General features: G+C 47.7%; 1 protein-coding gene across 14 annotated transcripts in view; it reads left to right on the top strand.

Moving 5' to 3' along the window:
* ebf1a (EBF transcription factor 1a) overlaps positions 1 to 14833 on the top strand; it is a 59504-nt gene that overhangs the window by 42605 nt on the left and 2066 nt on the right. For 9 of the 14 annotated variants that reach the window (XM_061079592.1, XM_061079593.1, XM_061079588.1 and 6 more), the window contains 5 exons: positions 5193 to 5281; positions 8706 to 8771; positions 9891 to 10053; positions 11262 to 11441; positions 14617 to 14814. In XM_061079592.1, the coding sequence (XP_060935575.1) occupies positions 5193 to 5281; positions 8706 to 8771; positions 9891 to 10053; positions 11262 to 11441; positions 14617 to 14814 (696 nt within the window). The remainder of the gene's footprint in view (positions 1 to 5192; positions 5282 to 8705; positions 8772 to 9890; positions 10054 to 11261; positions 11442 to 14616; positions 14815 to 14833) is intronic. The other 5 variants (XM_061079599.1, XM_061079601.1, XM_061079600.1 and 2 more) reach the window with 2 other exon arrangements.

Raw genomic sequence — 14833 nt, forward strand, 5'->3', positions numbered from 1 at the left:
TGTGTGTGTGTGACACGGGGGGGATACCGGCCATAGATTGGGGGGGCTGTTGATGAATCGCCCGTGTCGTTCAAAAGGCAATCCCTCCCTCCTCAGTATGCAGCCTTGTCTCCTTAGTGCTTCCACCACAGCCTGTGCTGATATTAAAAGGCTCTGCTGGCTCACATTAAGGCCGGCGCCGCGCACGCCGCCGAGCAGCCGCACGCGCGCACGCACAAACATTAGGGGGTAGTTTTTCAGCCCTGAGTGCAGATTAGGTGTGTAGGAAACATCACTCAGTTGTGGCTGAGGAGGAGCAGGAGTGGCAGGGGAGGGGGAAAAAAGACAAAAGTCAAGAACAGAATTTAAACCAGTCAGGGAAGAAGCTGATATCTCACTCTCCCTCCCCTCTCTCTGTGTCTAAGGTTCAAATTAGTTTTAGGAGCAGAGGAAGGGCTGTCAGTCATTTGTCGGTCATGTTACATACTACAGACCCGGGGGTGAAACACAGATAAGGCCACAGTCAGTGTTGTAAGCATGAAGATGCTCAATAAAGTTTGGATTTATTTGATTTGGCTGTAATGGAGTTGTTCGGAGTGATGAGTCAGCTCGACACAAACATACACACTCTGATCCTGGGCACTTTGAGGACAATTGTGTTGATATAATGACTCAAGTGCAATTTGTGTGATTTGTCTGAGTGTAGGTGTCACTTGTGATGGTGGTTGTAGGACTAGTCTGTAAATGAGTGAACAATCGTTATCGTTACAAAATCGGATGATGAATCCATTCGATCAATGGAATGATGAACTAACTCATCAATGGAGAAACGGCTTTTTTTTCTTTTCTTTTTGTGACTGACTGCACCAGCAAGATCTCCCTCATTGTAGAAGCCATGTGTCTTGTTCTGTGTATGTATTTAACAAACGATGACAAAAAGGAAACAAAAAATATATACTACTGTGAAATGTGCTCCGTTTCTATTTTTCCTTGCAACCGCGAGCACCAGCTCATGTAAGATAGTAAACTAAACTGAGGAGCAACGTGTGTAATCGATCCTTACACCCAGTGTTTGTGTGATAATCAGCGAGAAAATCTGTCGCCTGCTTTACTACAGATGTGTAACGATAACGATTGTTCACCTTAAATTCACAGACCTACAATCGCGTGCACAAGTGATCCACCTACACTCAGACACGCAAATGCACCGTGTAGTCATCTGGCAATAAAATCGGGGGTGCATCCGAGAGCTGGTCAATTACTCGTCCTGCTCCTATTTGCGAATGCTGTTTTTTTATTGAGCTTGGGTGGAGGCCTGCAGTTGATTAAACCGGCCGGTCTCCAGCTGGAGCCAGGGCCCGGCTCCGAGAGCGGCACACGTTTACTGCACCCGGCCTCAAACAGGAGGAAATCCAACCTCTTTTTGAGATTGAGATTAATTTTCTGCACCATGTGGCTTGTCTCCCCTCTTTAGCATCCTCCCTTCTTATTACAGCAGCATCTGCTCCGTGATGATAATGTAAATGGATTTCGAATGTAGATTATTTTATACACCCCTGCTGAAATGAGCAGTGTTCACCAGCGGGAATGATTTCAGCGTGTTTCCTTATATCTTAATCCAAGCGTACACTTTCCATCCATTATTTTTAAAAGAATTAGCATTTTTCCCGTTTAGGATCCACGCTGTCAGGTATTGTTAACTGTCGACACGCACTTTTTTTTCGCAACAGATAATTAGAGCTTAGATTGTAGTAGCATCCACACCTCCATTGATTTGTAGAATCGCCCCCTCCCCTCTCTCCATCCTCCATCCTCTCCTCTTTCTCCTCCTCTCACAACCTCAGCGCCTCCTTTAGGAGCAAAAAAAAGCTCCACTCATCTGTTTTCTGTATATGAATTTCCAGCCGTGCATTAGTCTCCCTGACATGTTCAAGCGATGCTTTATTTAGCTTGTCGGATTCTGCAAATAAACGCAATCTCGGGGTTTATGGAAAAATGGATAAAAATTAGATTGTATGGTATTGATCCAGGTTGTGAGTAGTTTGCGCGTTTGTGTGTGTGTGTGTGTGTGTGTGTATGGTGGTTATGAGGAGGGGGGTTGGGGGGAGGGGGGGTTGGCTCTCATCTGTGTGAAGGGAGGAGGAGGGGGGGGTGAAGCCGTAATTCAGGGCTATTGAACCCCCTGCCACTGGCGGCATCGATCGCAAGGCAGCGCTTATGAGATCACACCTGAGCACTGGAGACTGCAGAGGGGAGGGGAGGGGGAGAGGGGAGAGAGGGGGGGGAGTGAAAGGGAGGGATGTGAGGAGGGAGAGAGCGAGAGGAAGACAGAGGGAAAAACAGAGGGTTGTGATATGATCAGCTCCTTACCCACTGTCTGAGGGCCGGTGGAGGTGTCAACATCAGGCCTCAGAGCCAATTACCTCACCCTGCAACTCCACTCGCACACAAACACGCTCGGTGTTGTGACACAGGAGGAGGAGGAGGAGGAGGAGGAGGAGGAGGAGGAGGAGGAGGGGGAGGAGGAGGAGGAGGAGGAGGAGGAGGAGGAGGAGGAGGAGGAGGAGGAGGAGGAGGAGGAGGAGGAGGAGGAGAGTCGGCGTTACTGGACACTGGCTGTCTGACAGTTAGATCTACACACACACACATGCACGTGCACACACACACACACACACACACAGTAACAGCCAGTGTCCAGTAACGCCGACTCTCCTCTTCCTCCTCCTCCTCCTCCTGCTCCTCCTCCACCATAGCTTCTCCTCCTTTCTTGTGTTTCCAGGACAACTCAACCGCTCTGACCTCTCAATTACCACCACCACCGCCATCACCTTCGACTCCCCCCCCCCCCTAAACAACCCCCCCCCACCACCCCTTTTACTCCTCCCCTGAAGCTCATACCTCGAGCACCCCTCCAACCCCTATAGCCACCCCCCACCCCCCCTCACCTCACCCGTTCATACACACTCCCCCTGCGGCTCTGTGGGTTATTATAGTGAAATATGAAGCGGTGTGGATTCTGGGCTTCATGAAATTTCCATGAGCATTGATCTGATCTGATGTGGGTGATTGCTAGGTGAATCCCTCCAGTCCAGGGCTGTTGCTCATCTATTCATTTATTTATGGCAGTTATGTTTTACTGGCTTTGATTTGCTCTTCTGGAGAGCGACAGCTAAGGATTATAAATATACCTGTATAGGAGAGTGTGCTTTGAATCCCGGAGTGTGTACCTGAAGCACCACTCCCTCGTTCCAGGCAGGAGCGTTTTCTCTTTTTCTTTTTTTTTTCCTCCTCTTCTTCTTCTTCTTCTCCTTCCAACAATAATTCCTCCGGTGCCTTGTGAGATATCGAGCATAGATATAAGAGCATAAAATGCCAAGATAATCCCCCAAAGAGACAGAGCCAGGTAGTTAGCGGTGTGCGTACTCCCCCCCCCTCCCTCTGGTTTATGGTCCTTGAAAACGAGCAGAGACGATATCACTTCCTCTCTCAATTACCAAAATTGTCTCTTTATTTGTAATAGTTGGTATCTGTGGATGTCTCCGGGTTTTTCATGCTATTGTTCACTCGAGGCTCATTTGGCACATTGTGGAGAACTGATAAAAAATTCATCATCAAAAACAAAAGCCTTTGAGACGAGAAGGGAGGATGCTGTCGGGAACAATCCCCTCCTCAGACTGCAGGCCTAATCCAGGGCAAAGCCTCCTTAAGGCTTTACAGAGATCAGACAATAGGGAAGTAATGTCAAATATTTGTCCTCGGAAATAATTCACACTTTATTTGTTGCATGTGATCATCTCATTGTTTTGGCTTATTTTATCAGTGGACCAGCTGCCATATCATGTGTGTCGTTCTTCAGAAGTTGAGCCTGCTCCTGGCATCTCCGCTCCCTCCTCTTTCCCCTCTGCTCTGTCTTTTCCTCCAGCTTTTCACCTTTCCCTTTCTTTCCCTCTCATGGATTACTGTGGAGCAGCCCGCTGGGAGAGCGTGTCCAAATACCTTTGTGTTGCCAAAACAGAGCATCACCAATGGCCTGCTCCTTTGCTCCCTTTGTCGTCGGTGTGTTGGAGCGAGTGGCTCAGGAGGCGCCGTGGTGGAGTCACCAGAGGTCCAGCAGGACAGCTTGTACTCATAGCCTCTGGGGGCCCTTTTTCTGAGGGCCGCCTAGTCAGCCTGGCTGCTCAGATGTGAGGCGAGCGGGGCATCAGCCCTCAGGAAACGTCCAAGCTGCGACCCACAGGGGAAACAGACGGAGAGAACAGACACATACAGGCCATCCTCATGCTTCATGGCTCCTTTTCTCTCACTGTTTTTACACACATGTAAAAAAAAAATCCACGACGTAGCCACATGCACCATTCGGCAAAGTCTTCACAGAAGCAAAGTCTTACGTCTTAAAGTTGTCAAGACTGCCTTCCATGTATGTGTACTGACTCCCCCGGCAAACCACAAAGAGACTGAAGGGGGTAAAAGACACAGAGAGAGAGAGAGAGAGAGTACATTAGAAATGAATTATGTGTAGAGAGCACTTATCCAACAATCCTCCTCTGAAGTGTTTGTACTATGAGCCTCAGATCTTCATTGTATTTATTCTAATGTTTAAATATTCATGGTAAATCTTCTCATATTCAATTACTGTAGCACGACCAGCATGCAGAGAGAGTGCTTCCTCCCTGCTGCCTGCATGATCTGACTCTGTGTTAGTGTGTGTGTGTGTGTGTGTGTGTGTGTGTGTGTGTGTGTGTGTGCGTGTGTGCGCGTGCAACTGTCTCTACGTGTGTGTGTGTTTAGCTTGTTCCCTGGAGCGATCAAGCCTTTGTTATATTGGAACCAGGCTCTGTAATTGCTTATATTAGTCGCTGATCAACGCAAGACCACAAGACACACACACACACACACACACACATGCATGCACACACATGCACGGCCGATTCCCTGACAGTCTTTTTATTAACCACCAAAGCAGGCGACAGAGAGAGATTCATTACATCACAGGCAAACAAAGACACACACCAGACTTAATAGAGAACACCCACATTTGCAGCGTGTAAAAACCCGCGCTTAATTCAGTCATTTCTTCCGTCAGTCGATTCTACTGCTTTATCTCTCAGCTGCTCTTGAACATTAGGTTGTTTTCATTATTAAGAATCAAGCATTAAACACATATTTTCTCTTCATCTCTTTTCCCCCCCCTCACCACCCGGCGCCGTGCTCAGCGCTGAACGAGCCAACTATAGACTACGGCTTCCAGAGGTTACAGAAGGTCATCCCCAGACACCCCGGAGACCAGGAGAGATTACCCAAGGTACAGTGCCGCCGCTCCTCCTCATGTGTCACTACTCCTGCTAGTTGCCACATGCACTCATTTTATAGGAATCTGTCTTGGTAACACTGGTGCAGAGACATATTGACAACTTCTAGGGTTTCATAGCATATATGGATATACATGGCACAAGGGCAGTATGACCTCACGTACAGAGGGATGATTGTGTGTTGCGGACAGTGGGCTATACATGACACTATGCAAGCGTGCACATAAACATTTTTATCATATGTTCATGGTCATTTTCTGCTCAAACAAACACTGTATTTGAGCAGCGAACGCACAAACAACTCTATTCATCCTTCCACCGAGCATAAGGTCATTTAGACTGGCAAAGTGGGAGAGAGGAAAGGGGATAGATGGAGGGAGGAAAAAGAGGGAGGGAGAGGGGGAGGAAAAGGAAAGGAGGTTGAGGGGAGAGAGGAAGAGAGAGGCAGAAGCAGGTTAGGTGATCCATCATAGCTGTCCAGTCTTACCTCCTGCTGGGTCAGTGGATCGAAGTCAACCCCGGGTGGACTTTATTACTTCCAGCACACACACACACACTCCTCCATGCCTCTGCGTGCACACACACACACACACACACACACACACACACACACACAGTGCTCTGAAGTCACCATGAGGCAGAGATGGAGAGCCCAGGTAGATGCAGAAGGAAGATAGAGAAATCACTTGTCCTCTCTGTGTGTCATGCCTGGTGGACACAAGACTTGTCCTGGTGAGTTCTGGTCTTTAGCCTATCAACCCCCCCTGTATCTCTCTAAATATCGTTGTATCTATCCATCTCCTCTCTCCTCCTCTTCCTCCCTTTTCCTCGCCGGTGTCTCTGTCTCTTCTAAATGAACAGCGGTAGCTGGCAGGCCCGGTTGTTCATTTCAGCTCTATTGATTTGTGCCTTTATTGAGGTAATAACAGTTTGTTGACCACACTTCTCTCAACCGTTGGCCTCAATCATCGCAGAGAGGGGCACACACTGGCAACTTCTCCAGAGAAAAAAAAAAGCCTCTGTTCACGGCTACCTTGGCAAAGGCCCTTTTGTGGCTGGCTGGCTGCTCTTCAGTCAATTTTTAATCGAGATGGGATTGATTGGGAATATAATGCATTCACGTCCAGTGGCACCTTTTGCAAGGGGATTCTTAATGAAGCCACAGCAGGAAACATGCAGGATATCTGCAAGGGGCCTGTTCCATCTCTGTACGTTAGGGTAATGATCCGGTGTCCAGCTGAAAACAGCCCCACACTGTGCTGGGGCTGATAGTCGCAGTGAGGAGGGAGTGCTGGGGCAGCCAGACCTCGCAGGGTGTTTAGCCGAGGCTGCGGTGGAGCTGGGGGTCTGGGGCCGGCTAATGAGTGACCGCCCTGCCAGACGAGGCCAGGCTCTGCTCTGGATCAGGTTCCCCTTCCTGTTGACGTCTCTGCGGGCCTGACTTTTACGGGAAGAGACCCTGCGCCCAGGAAATGGTCTCCCCTAACGGCAGCAGAGCACGGGAGGCAGCGCGGCGCTAACCACATTTATCTGTTTATCAGAAGGACTCTGGAGCGCTGCCTAATCGTGTTTAGCTACTGGACAGATCCCTTCACTAACGAGAGGCTGATAGGTACAGGCAGGGCACAGGGACCACTAGAGAGTGATTAATAGAGGGAAAAGAGGATAGAAGAAGAAGAGGGAGATGAGAGAAAGTAGTGTGGGGGCGCAGGTGAAGAGGAGGAGGTGCACAGACAGCGTAGACCCTGAGGACAAAAAAGCATTTTTAGATGAGGTAACTGATGCTCCTCGAGTCCTCCCTGAACACCGCTACACCCCAGCTGGGGATCTGTTCGTGTCCCGTCGCCTCACACACGTTCCCTCATTTCCAACTCCTCCTCTCTCTCTTCCTCCCCACCCTCCCCTCATCCATCCATCCATCCATCTATCTAGCAATCCCTGGGAGGCATGGGGACGTCGAGGAAAAAGCAAGAGAGGAGGAAGCGAGGAGCAGAGCATACATACTAAAGAACCACTTACCTACCTAGGGCCTCTACGTCTCTCAATCACCTCGAGCGGGCCTCCTCCTCTCTCCGCTCTCCCCCCCTTTCCGTGCCCCCCCTTTCCCCCTGTTCCTGCCTCCCCCTCTCCTGCTTCCCCCAGATAGTGCTAGTAATGGGAGGTTAACACAGAGGCAGCGCTCCCATTATTGAGTGAATTTAGCACCTCGGACAGCGCTCTACAATCTTTATTGCTTTGCTGACCCTCTCGTCATGTCCTGGCTGCGCTCGACAGGCTCCACATGTGCACGGCGGTGTGTGTGTGTGTGTGTGTGTGTGTGTGTGTGTGTGTGTGTGTGTGTGTGTGTGTGTGTGTGTGTGCGGGCGCGCGTGTGTGTGTGATATGAGGTCTGATTGAAAGGCGGTGTGTCACGAAACAGAGAGCACACATGCTCCAGGGCTTGTTCACAGCGAGGGATACACTCAGGAGGGTACAGCGCACAGCGTGTGTGTGTGAGTGTGTGTGAGTGTGTGTGAGTGTGTGTGAGTGTGTGTGTGCGAGTGGAAGGGGAAGGAGGGAGAGAAAGAAACGATGGGGAAGGTTGGGGGGGCTGGGGGGAAAGGGGGCTGCAATTTTCTGGTTGTCGCGCCTCCAGCATATATCCTGGCCCCGGCACATTAACTTTTAAAAAGGGTTTGGTAGGGCTGTAGGTGTCTACATCACACGCGCACATATAACGACTGCCTGGAGTCACACACTCATACACTCAGAGAGAGAGAGAGAGAGAGAGAAAGAATAGAGACGGCGCGGGAGGAGAAAAGAGGGTAAGCGGTAGAAAAACGAGCGCCGAGGATACAGCAACACCGTGTTAGGATAAATGTTTGATGTGGAAAATTCCACTTGGCGGTTTTCATCCGAGCAATGATGTTCTACATTTATCACATAAAGTGGATGCAGGACGATTCACCGGGATCATTACCGGGGTTAATACGGGGCAGGAGACAGGGTGTGTCCCGGCTGACGAGGGGAGTTGTGTAGCCGTCGACCTGATGATATGTTGTGTTAAATGAGATTGATGCGTGATCATGTGCGTTGGATTCATGATCCGGCGCTGACAGGTGGGAGGGGAAGATGCGGAAGATGGTTGACTGATAGAGAGATATAGGCTCATGTTTTATTCACAGATAAGCGTATCTTCCCTCTGCTCTCCCCAAACTGCCCCAGCGAGTAACAAAGTGCCGGGACAGGCCCATTTCTCTTCCTCTCTCTCTCTCTCTCTCTCTCCTTCCTCTGGCTGCCTCCATCCCTCCCTCTCACACACACTCTGTTCTGCATTCACAGCATAATGCAAGAAGGGAAATGTAATAAAAGTGACTGAACTCTTTGAGCTGTCACACGCGTGATCCATCTCCTTTGTCTTCCTCTGCTTGATTGTAGGAGGTGATCCTGAAGAGAGCAGCGGACCTGGTGGAGGCCTTGTACGGCATGCCTCACAATAACCAGGTAAAGGCACACACACACGTACACACAAATTAAAAAACCAAGCCTGTCAACGAGCATCGGTGTGTTTTCTCAGATTAAATGATGTTTGTGGTTAGGACCAGTGGCAGCTTCAAAAGCGGTGTCTCCGCTGGTCCCCTCGGCACCCTGCTGTGTGTTCACACAAGATCTGGGAACCACAAACACACACATGGGAATTTGTCGGTTCTTTTTATCAGCTGATATTCTGAGGAGGAAGGGAGGAGAACGACAAAATGCAGAGGGTGGAGAGGAGGAGAGCAGGGGAAGGTAGAGGTGGGGCTCCAGCGGAGGAGAGGAAGCAGAAATGAAGGAGGACGAGAGGAAGAGGCAGGCTGGAGATTTGATGAGACTGTTAATGAGCCTTTCCTCCATTTACTGGAACCAATCCCACCACTCCCTGTGACCACTGATAAAAACCACTCAGCCTGCTGCGAGTTTACATGAGCAATATCTGGAGCAGGGATCAAACATTCTTATGAGAGCATTACGCCTCCATCAAGGGCATGTTCTCCTCTTCTTCTCTCTCTCCTCTTCTCTTCTTATCTTCTCTCCTCCTCCTCTCTCTCTACTCTGGGCTTCACTTCTCTCCACTTTTCTTCTGGTGTCTGTCTCTTCTTCTCCCCTCTCTTTATCTTTTCCTCTCCTTTCTCTTCTTTTCATCTCTTCCCTTCCTTTTTCCTTCTTCTCTACTCGTCTGTTTTCTTCTCTGGTCCTCTCGTCTCGCCCCTCTTCTTTTCCCCTCTCCGCCTCTCTCCTTTTTTCTTTGAAGGGACTGCTGAAGGCCCGACTCAGAGTGAAATACTCATATTACAAGATGGTGAACAGTGTACAGGCCTTTAGTCACAGATGGACTATTGGGGCTCTTTTATATTCTGGGGAGGGGGGGCAGCTGGTAATTAATTAGAGAAATGAATTGATTGATTGGTTTTGTTGCTTTGTTTATATTTGTTTAAACTTTTTTTTGCTTTTGAGTGATGGTTTAGAGTGACTTCTCTAATGGTCCAAGAAAGTAAATTGAAAACCTCTCCTCTCCTCTCCTCTCCTCCCTCCTGGCTCTGTTGCTGACCACATCTCTCTTTTTCTTTATCCCGTATTTGTCAGGAGATGATTCTGAAACGAGCGGCAGATATCGCAGAGGCCCTGTACACAACGGTGCCAAGAGGGCACAACCAGCTCTCCGGTCTTGGCAGCGGCTCGGTCCACGCTGGCATGATGTCTGTAAACTCCTTCACTGGGTCGGAGGTGGCGCAAACAGGCAACCAGGGTGAGCAAGCTCAACGGGACACGGGAGAAGTCTATCATCATGGGAAATGCGGTGCTGATTTATTTGTTGTTTTTAGTTTTAGGATGGATTGTAAATATGAGTAGTGCGATAGGGAAAATTTTATTTTTCACGTGGGAAATTCAGAGAGGGTGATTTAAGAGCCCGTAGAAAATAAGAAAGAGTTTGAAAAAAAAAAAGAGGACAGGACGAGGGGGAGGAGGGTGGGAGATGGCAGCAAGAAACAGGGAAAACTTGAGAGGAGGAACGAAAGAAGACGAAGGGAGTGAGGAATGGAGAAAAAGAGAGTCATGGATGGAGTGCGATGGAGAAATATGAGCGGGTCCTAGGGGTGTGTATATTAGACGGGGGGTAGGCCCCTGTCTGACAAAGAGAGATGTGGGTGCAGTCAGAGGTGATTCATCACATGTATCAGGGGATGAAGAGGAAGACCTGCCTCCGGATGCGTCTCAATACTCACAATGAGCTTCCTCTCCTCTTCCTCTGCCCTTCATCCATCTGGACATTTCCTTAGATGTGAAGAAAACAACAGATATCAGCTTTTTGACTTGAGGTCTATTCTGATCTCCATCCCATAGCAGATGAGAACAGGGAAATTGGTGGTACCTAATTATAGAAGTGGAGGCTAATGCAGGTAGTGAAGTGCGGCCCTTGTCGCACCAGAGAGTACAAATTCCTGATGTTTAATTCCAGCTGTGTTTATTTTTTCTCCAGTGTCAGCGTGTTTGACCTGAGATATGTATTTATAGTCGGCGTTTTATCGTGTCCTCCTTCTGTTCGCCGCCCCTGTATGTAAAGCGGGAGGTAGACAAATGTACTGTCAGAAATACTGGCTTCATTCTTTATAAATTACCAGAGGGCTGCAGAGGCCTTTTAGTGTTAATTGCCTTATCAATATATGTAATTTTGGTGAGGAGCCGCTAAGGTTAAAGGCCTCTTTTTTTAAGGGGCTGGATTGTCGACCGACCCCTCTCATATCATTCTTCCTCGGCTCTGTTCATTGCTTTCTCGCTCTGCCATATGCTGTTTTTTTTTTCTTCTTTTGGCTTATGAGTCCATTAGCCATGTAAGGAAACGAGTATCTGGCAGCGTTGCATGTAGGCTTTCTCATTTTTTGTTTTGACTGCCATCTGCTATGCCTCTAACACCTATTCTCTCTCTGTCTCTCTCTCTTCTTTCCCTGTCCATAGGTTTCAGTAGGAATACAAGCAGTGTGTCTCCTCACGGTTATGTCCCCAGCTCCACCCCCCAGCAGAATAGCTACAGCTCTGTCTCCAATAGCATGAATGGCTACGCTAACTCTGGCATGGCAACCTTGGGCTCCTCGCCCAACTTCCTCAATGGATCTGCCGGCAACTCGCCCTATGCTAGTGAGTAAACACACCACATCGTAGCTCTGAAAACTAGGTAGGGGTTGACAAAGGCTACATCCGTACCACTACGTTTTAAATCGCGGATTGGAACTATAACATTCTCTGTCCACACAAACGTTTTGGCTCGGTATCAGTTTTAATCCCTATCCATATTGACATGCTTGAAAACACATATAACGTGACATGCAACTAACCTACGCTGGACATACATGTTCCATGCATGTCCCAGTGTTTCCATATTGTTTCCAAATATAGTTTCTCCCGGCCAAACTAAAACAGTGTTTTAAAACTAAAAAAGCAGCATTTCCAAACCTTAGCCCCTCTTAAACTTCGGAATGGTGTAGATGCCATTCTGTCCATAATAGAATGGATGTGTGGTATGGGTGTAGCCACAAATCGAGGAAGGCAAGTTAGACATGAATGAATGAGAGGCTTTTGTACATGAAAGAAGAAGAAAGTCTGATGGTTATTGACACAGGGAGGTGGAAACGAGAAGACAGCAGGCAGGGAGAGCCTCTCAGTTCAGCTGGCTCATCTGTTTCTTTAAGAACAGAGTCAAACGCAAATCCTCACTTTATTGGCCAGGGGAGCAGAGCACCGAGCACCCCCCTGACACACACACACACACACACACACACACACACACACACACACACACACACACACACACACACACACACACACACACACACACACACACACACACACCTCTACATTAAAGACCCTTGATTAAATCAATAAACTAATTGCTAGAGAAGCAATTCCATCTCAGCTCTTTGATTCCTGGGTGTTAACAAGTATTTTAACAGGCTCATCGGCCCCACACAGACACTTTCAATCAATGGCCCCTCGGCCTGCCTTTGTAGGTCCAATTTTCATTAATTGATTAGTTAGGCCCCTTCATAAATGGATTATGACTTTATTGCGAGGATTTGTCAGGAAGAGCCATAAAGGCTAAGTGTTGGATAATAACAACAATAAAGGCAGAAGCAGATATCAGAGGGCAGGTGAAATACGACTCGGCTGATTGTAAAATCACTGAGGGGGAAAATGCTCTTAGTGTATTAGCAGACAAAAGACAAACCGGGGAGAAGTGGACGGTCGGGAGGGTGTCAGGAGGAGACGGGGTTTGGGCTATGAAGATAACCTGTGGTCGAGTCTCATGATTGCAACATAGAAAGGAAATCCAGCTCACAGCTATTGTATATTAATATTTAATCAAAAGAATCCAAATATTTAATGAAATAAACGTTTATATTAAATGCTGCTTTGTTGTGTAATCTCACATCATTTAATCCAGAGCTCTAGTAATGATGAAGAATTTAAACTGATCATTTCAAAGATTTAGTTCCTGGAAACACCAGCTTGAAAATATTAAAGTGTCTGGTGACCAGCAGGGTTCATCTCTTTTGAACTTTAAGACAAAGGATTAAGCCGTTGACCGATAGCAATTGGTCTTGACAGTGTCACTGGAGAGTCCTAAATGGAGGAGGTTATTAGCTGAGTGTTGCCATCCAGTTAAATGCAACATCCTTGTTAGTGTTACTTCTCTACAACAACAGGGGCTACAGACAATCATGTGATTGTTTATACTCGGTTTTACCTTCCTGCTAGCAACAAAGCTAATGAGGTTTCTTACGTTAAATGACAGTTAGCTGGCAATTCGTAATCTCATTAGCATAAACCTTCTTCCTTTTATCTTTCAACTCTGATTAGAATGAAATTAGATGCAAACCTGAGAATTAAATGTGGGCAGTGTGGAAATCAGAGAAAATACAAATAATCACAGATATAAACGCTGTGTCCCAGGTCAGGAAAGGACCCGCCAAACCCCAGTGAAAGACATGTCTACCAAGGATTGCATTGAGTTGAAACGTGATAGTCACATTTAAAAGTTTCCTCTTTAGTCACATTGTTTCCTACCTTAATTTCTTAAAAAACAAATAATTATGGGATAGGTGGGCGTGAGAAAGATCCACACGTTGGAGCCTTCGTTGCTTGGCGATGAAAGGATTCCTTTTTCGGTCACGTTTGAACAAGCTTTCATAATTGGGAAAGCCGTGTCGGGCCGCTGTGATGCAATCGCTCTTCAATTGCATCCACTGAAGGAGAAGGCTCCTTAATTTGACAGAGCTATAGTAATTATTTGTAGTATATTGAGCTTAACCTTTAGCAGTTAACTTGCTAGCTAATAATTCACCAACTAATCAAGCCTTATAAACACTGTCAGCTTCTACAACAAAATATGCTCCTAAAACAATAGATGAAGGGCTCAGCCATATGACCAATATCTTGTATCCGCAGACAAAAGCCTCTTACCACGTCTGAGTTTAGAGTTTGTTTAAAGCGGTCGACCGTCTCGGTATCATTCGACATGATTCTTGGTGGTAAGAGAGATTAGTGGTTGTTGAGTCTATTGTGGGAGCCTGTCCATGGTTTTGTGTCAGACTTCTCACACGCAAACTTCGTCCATTCATCCATCTTATGCGGTGGATTGATGGAAAACATTGCAGTTAAAAGCTCATTGTATTTGCAACACAACAAAATAAGCAAAAGAGCATAATATGAAACAATATATACATTCACACAGTCCAATATGAACACAGAGAGGCATCTAATGACCCGGCAGCAGACACCATGTATTATCAGCACATTTGTTGTATTTGCTGGAACCACTGGCATCTCTTGCATGATTATCTGTGATAAAGCTGATGTGGGAGAGCCTTGTTTGTAACTGGTTCTGGAAACACATTATGGGTACAGATGTTTATCATGTTGTTGTAACCCCTGAGCCGAGGATGACTCATCAAAACCAACTGATCAAAGGGAAAGAAAATGCTCCGAGCTGTTTTTCAGTGCCAGCTTAAACACATTTCTGTCTTAGCTCTAGAATATCTCCCTGCCAGGTGATTTTACTTATGAACTCAAAATGAAAAAAGTCCCAGCTTAATGATCTGAGTCCAAAATATTACCCCTCCTACCATTGTCCATTGACCAGTCCCTTTCTGTTCATCCCGTCTGCCTGTCCTCTGCCCACGGTCCTCACTCTAACCCCGTCTTACCCCCTCTCCGTCTTCATCCTTCCTCCCTGTCCTCCCCTGACATGCTCCCTCTGACCCCCCCCTTAATCCCCTACCCCCCCATTGCCACCCGTCTCTCTCTCTTCTCTCAGTCGTCCCATCAAGCCCCACCATGGCCTCATCGACCAGCCTGCCCTCCAACTGCAGCAGCTCCTCCGGCATCTTCTCCTTCTCCCCGGCCAACATGGTGTCTGCAGCCGTCAAGCAGAAGAGCGCCTTCGCCCCTGTCGTCCGACCCCAGAACTCCCCCCCGCCCACGTGCAACAGCAGTAACGCTAACGGCCTGCAAGGTAAGATGCCGAAAAAACA

Source organism: Limanda limanda, chromosome 10 (genome assembly GCF_963576545.1).
Source record: "Limanda limanda chromosome 10, fLimLim1.1, whole genome shotgun sequence".
Lineage (NCBI taxonomy): Eukaryota > Metazoa > Chordata > Actinopteri > Pleuronectiformes > Pleuronectidae > Limanda > Limanda limanda.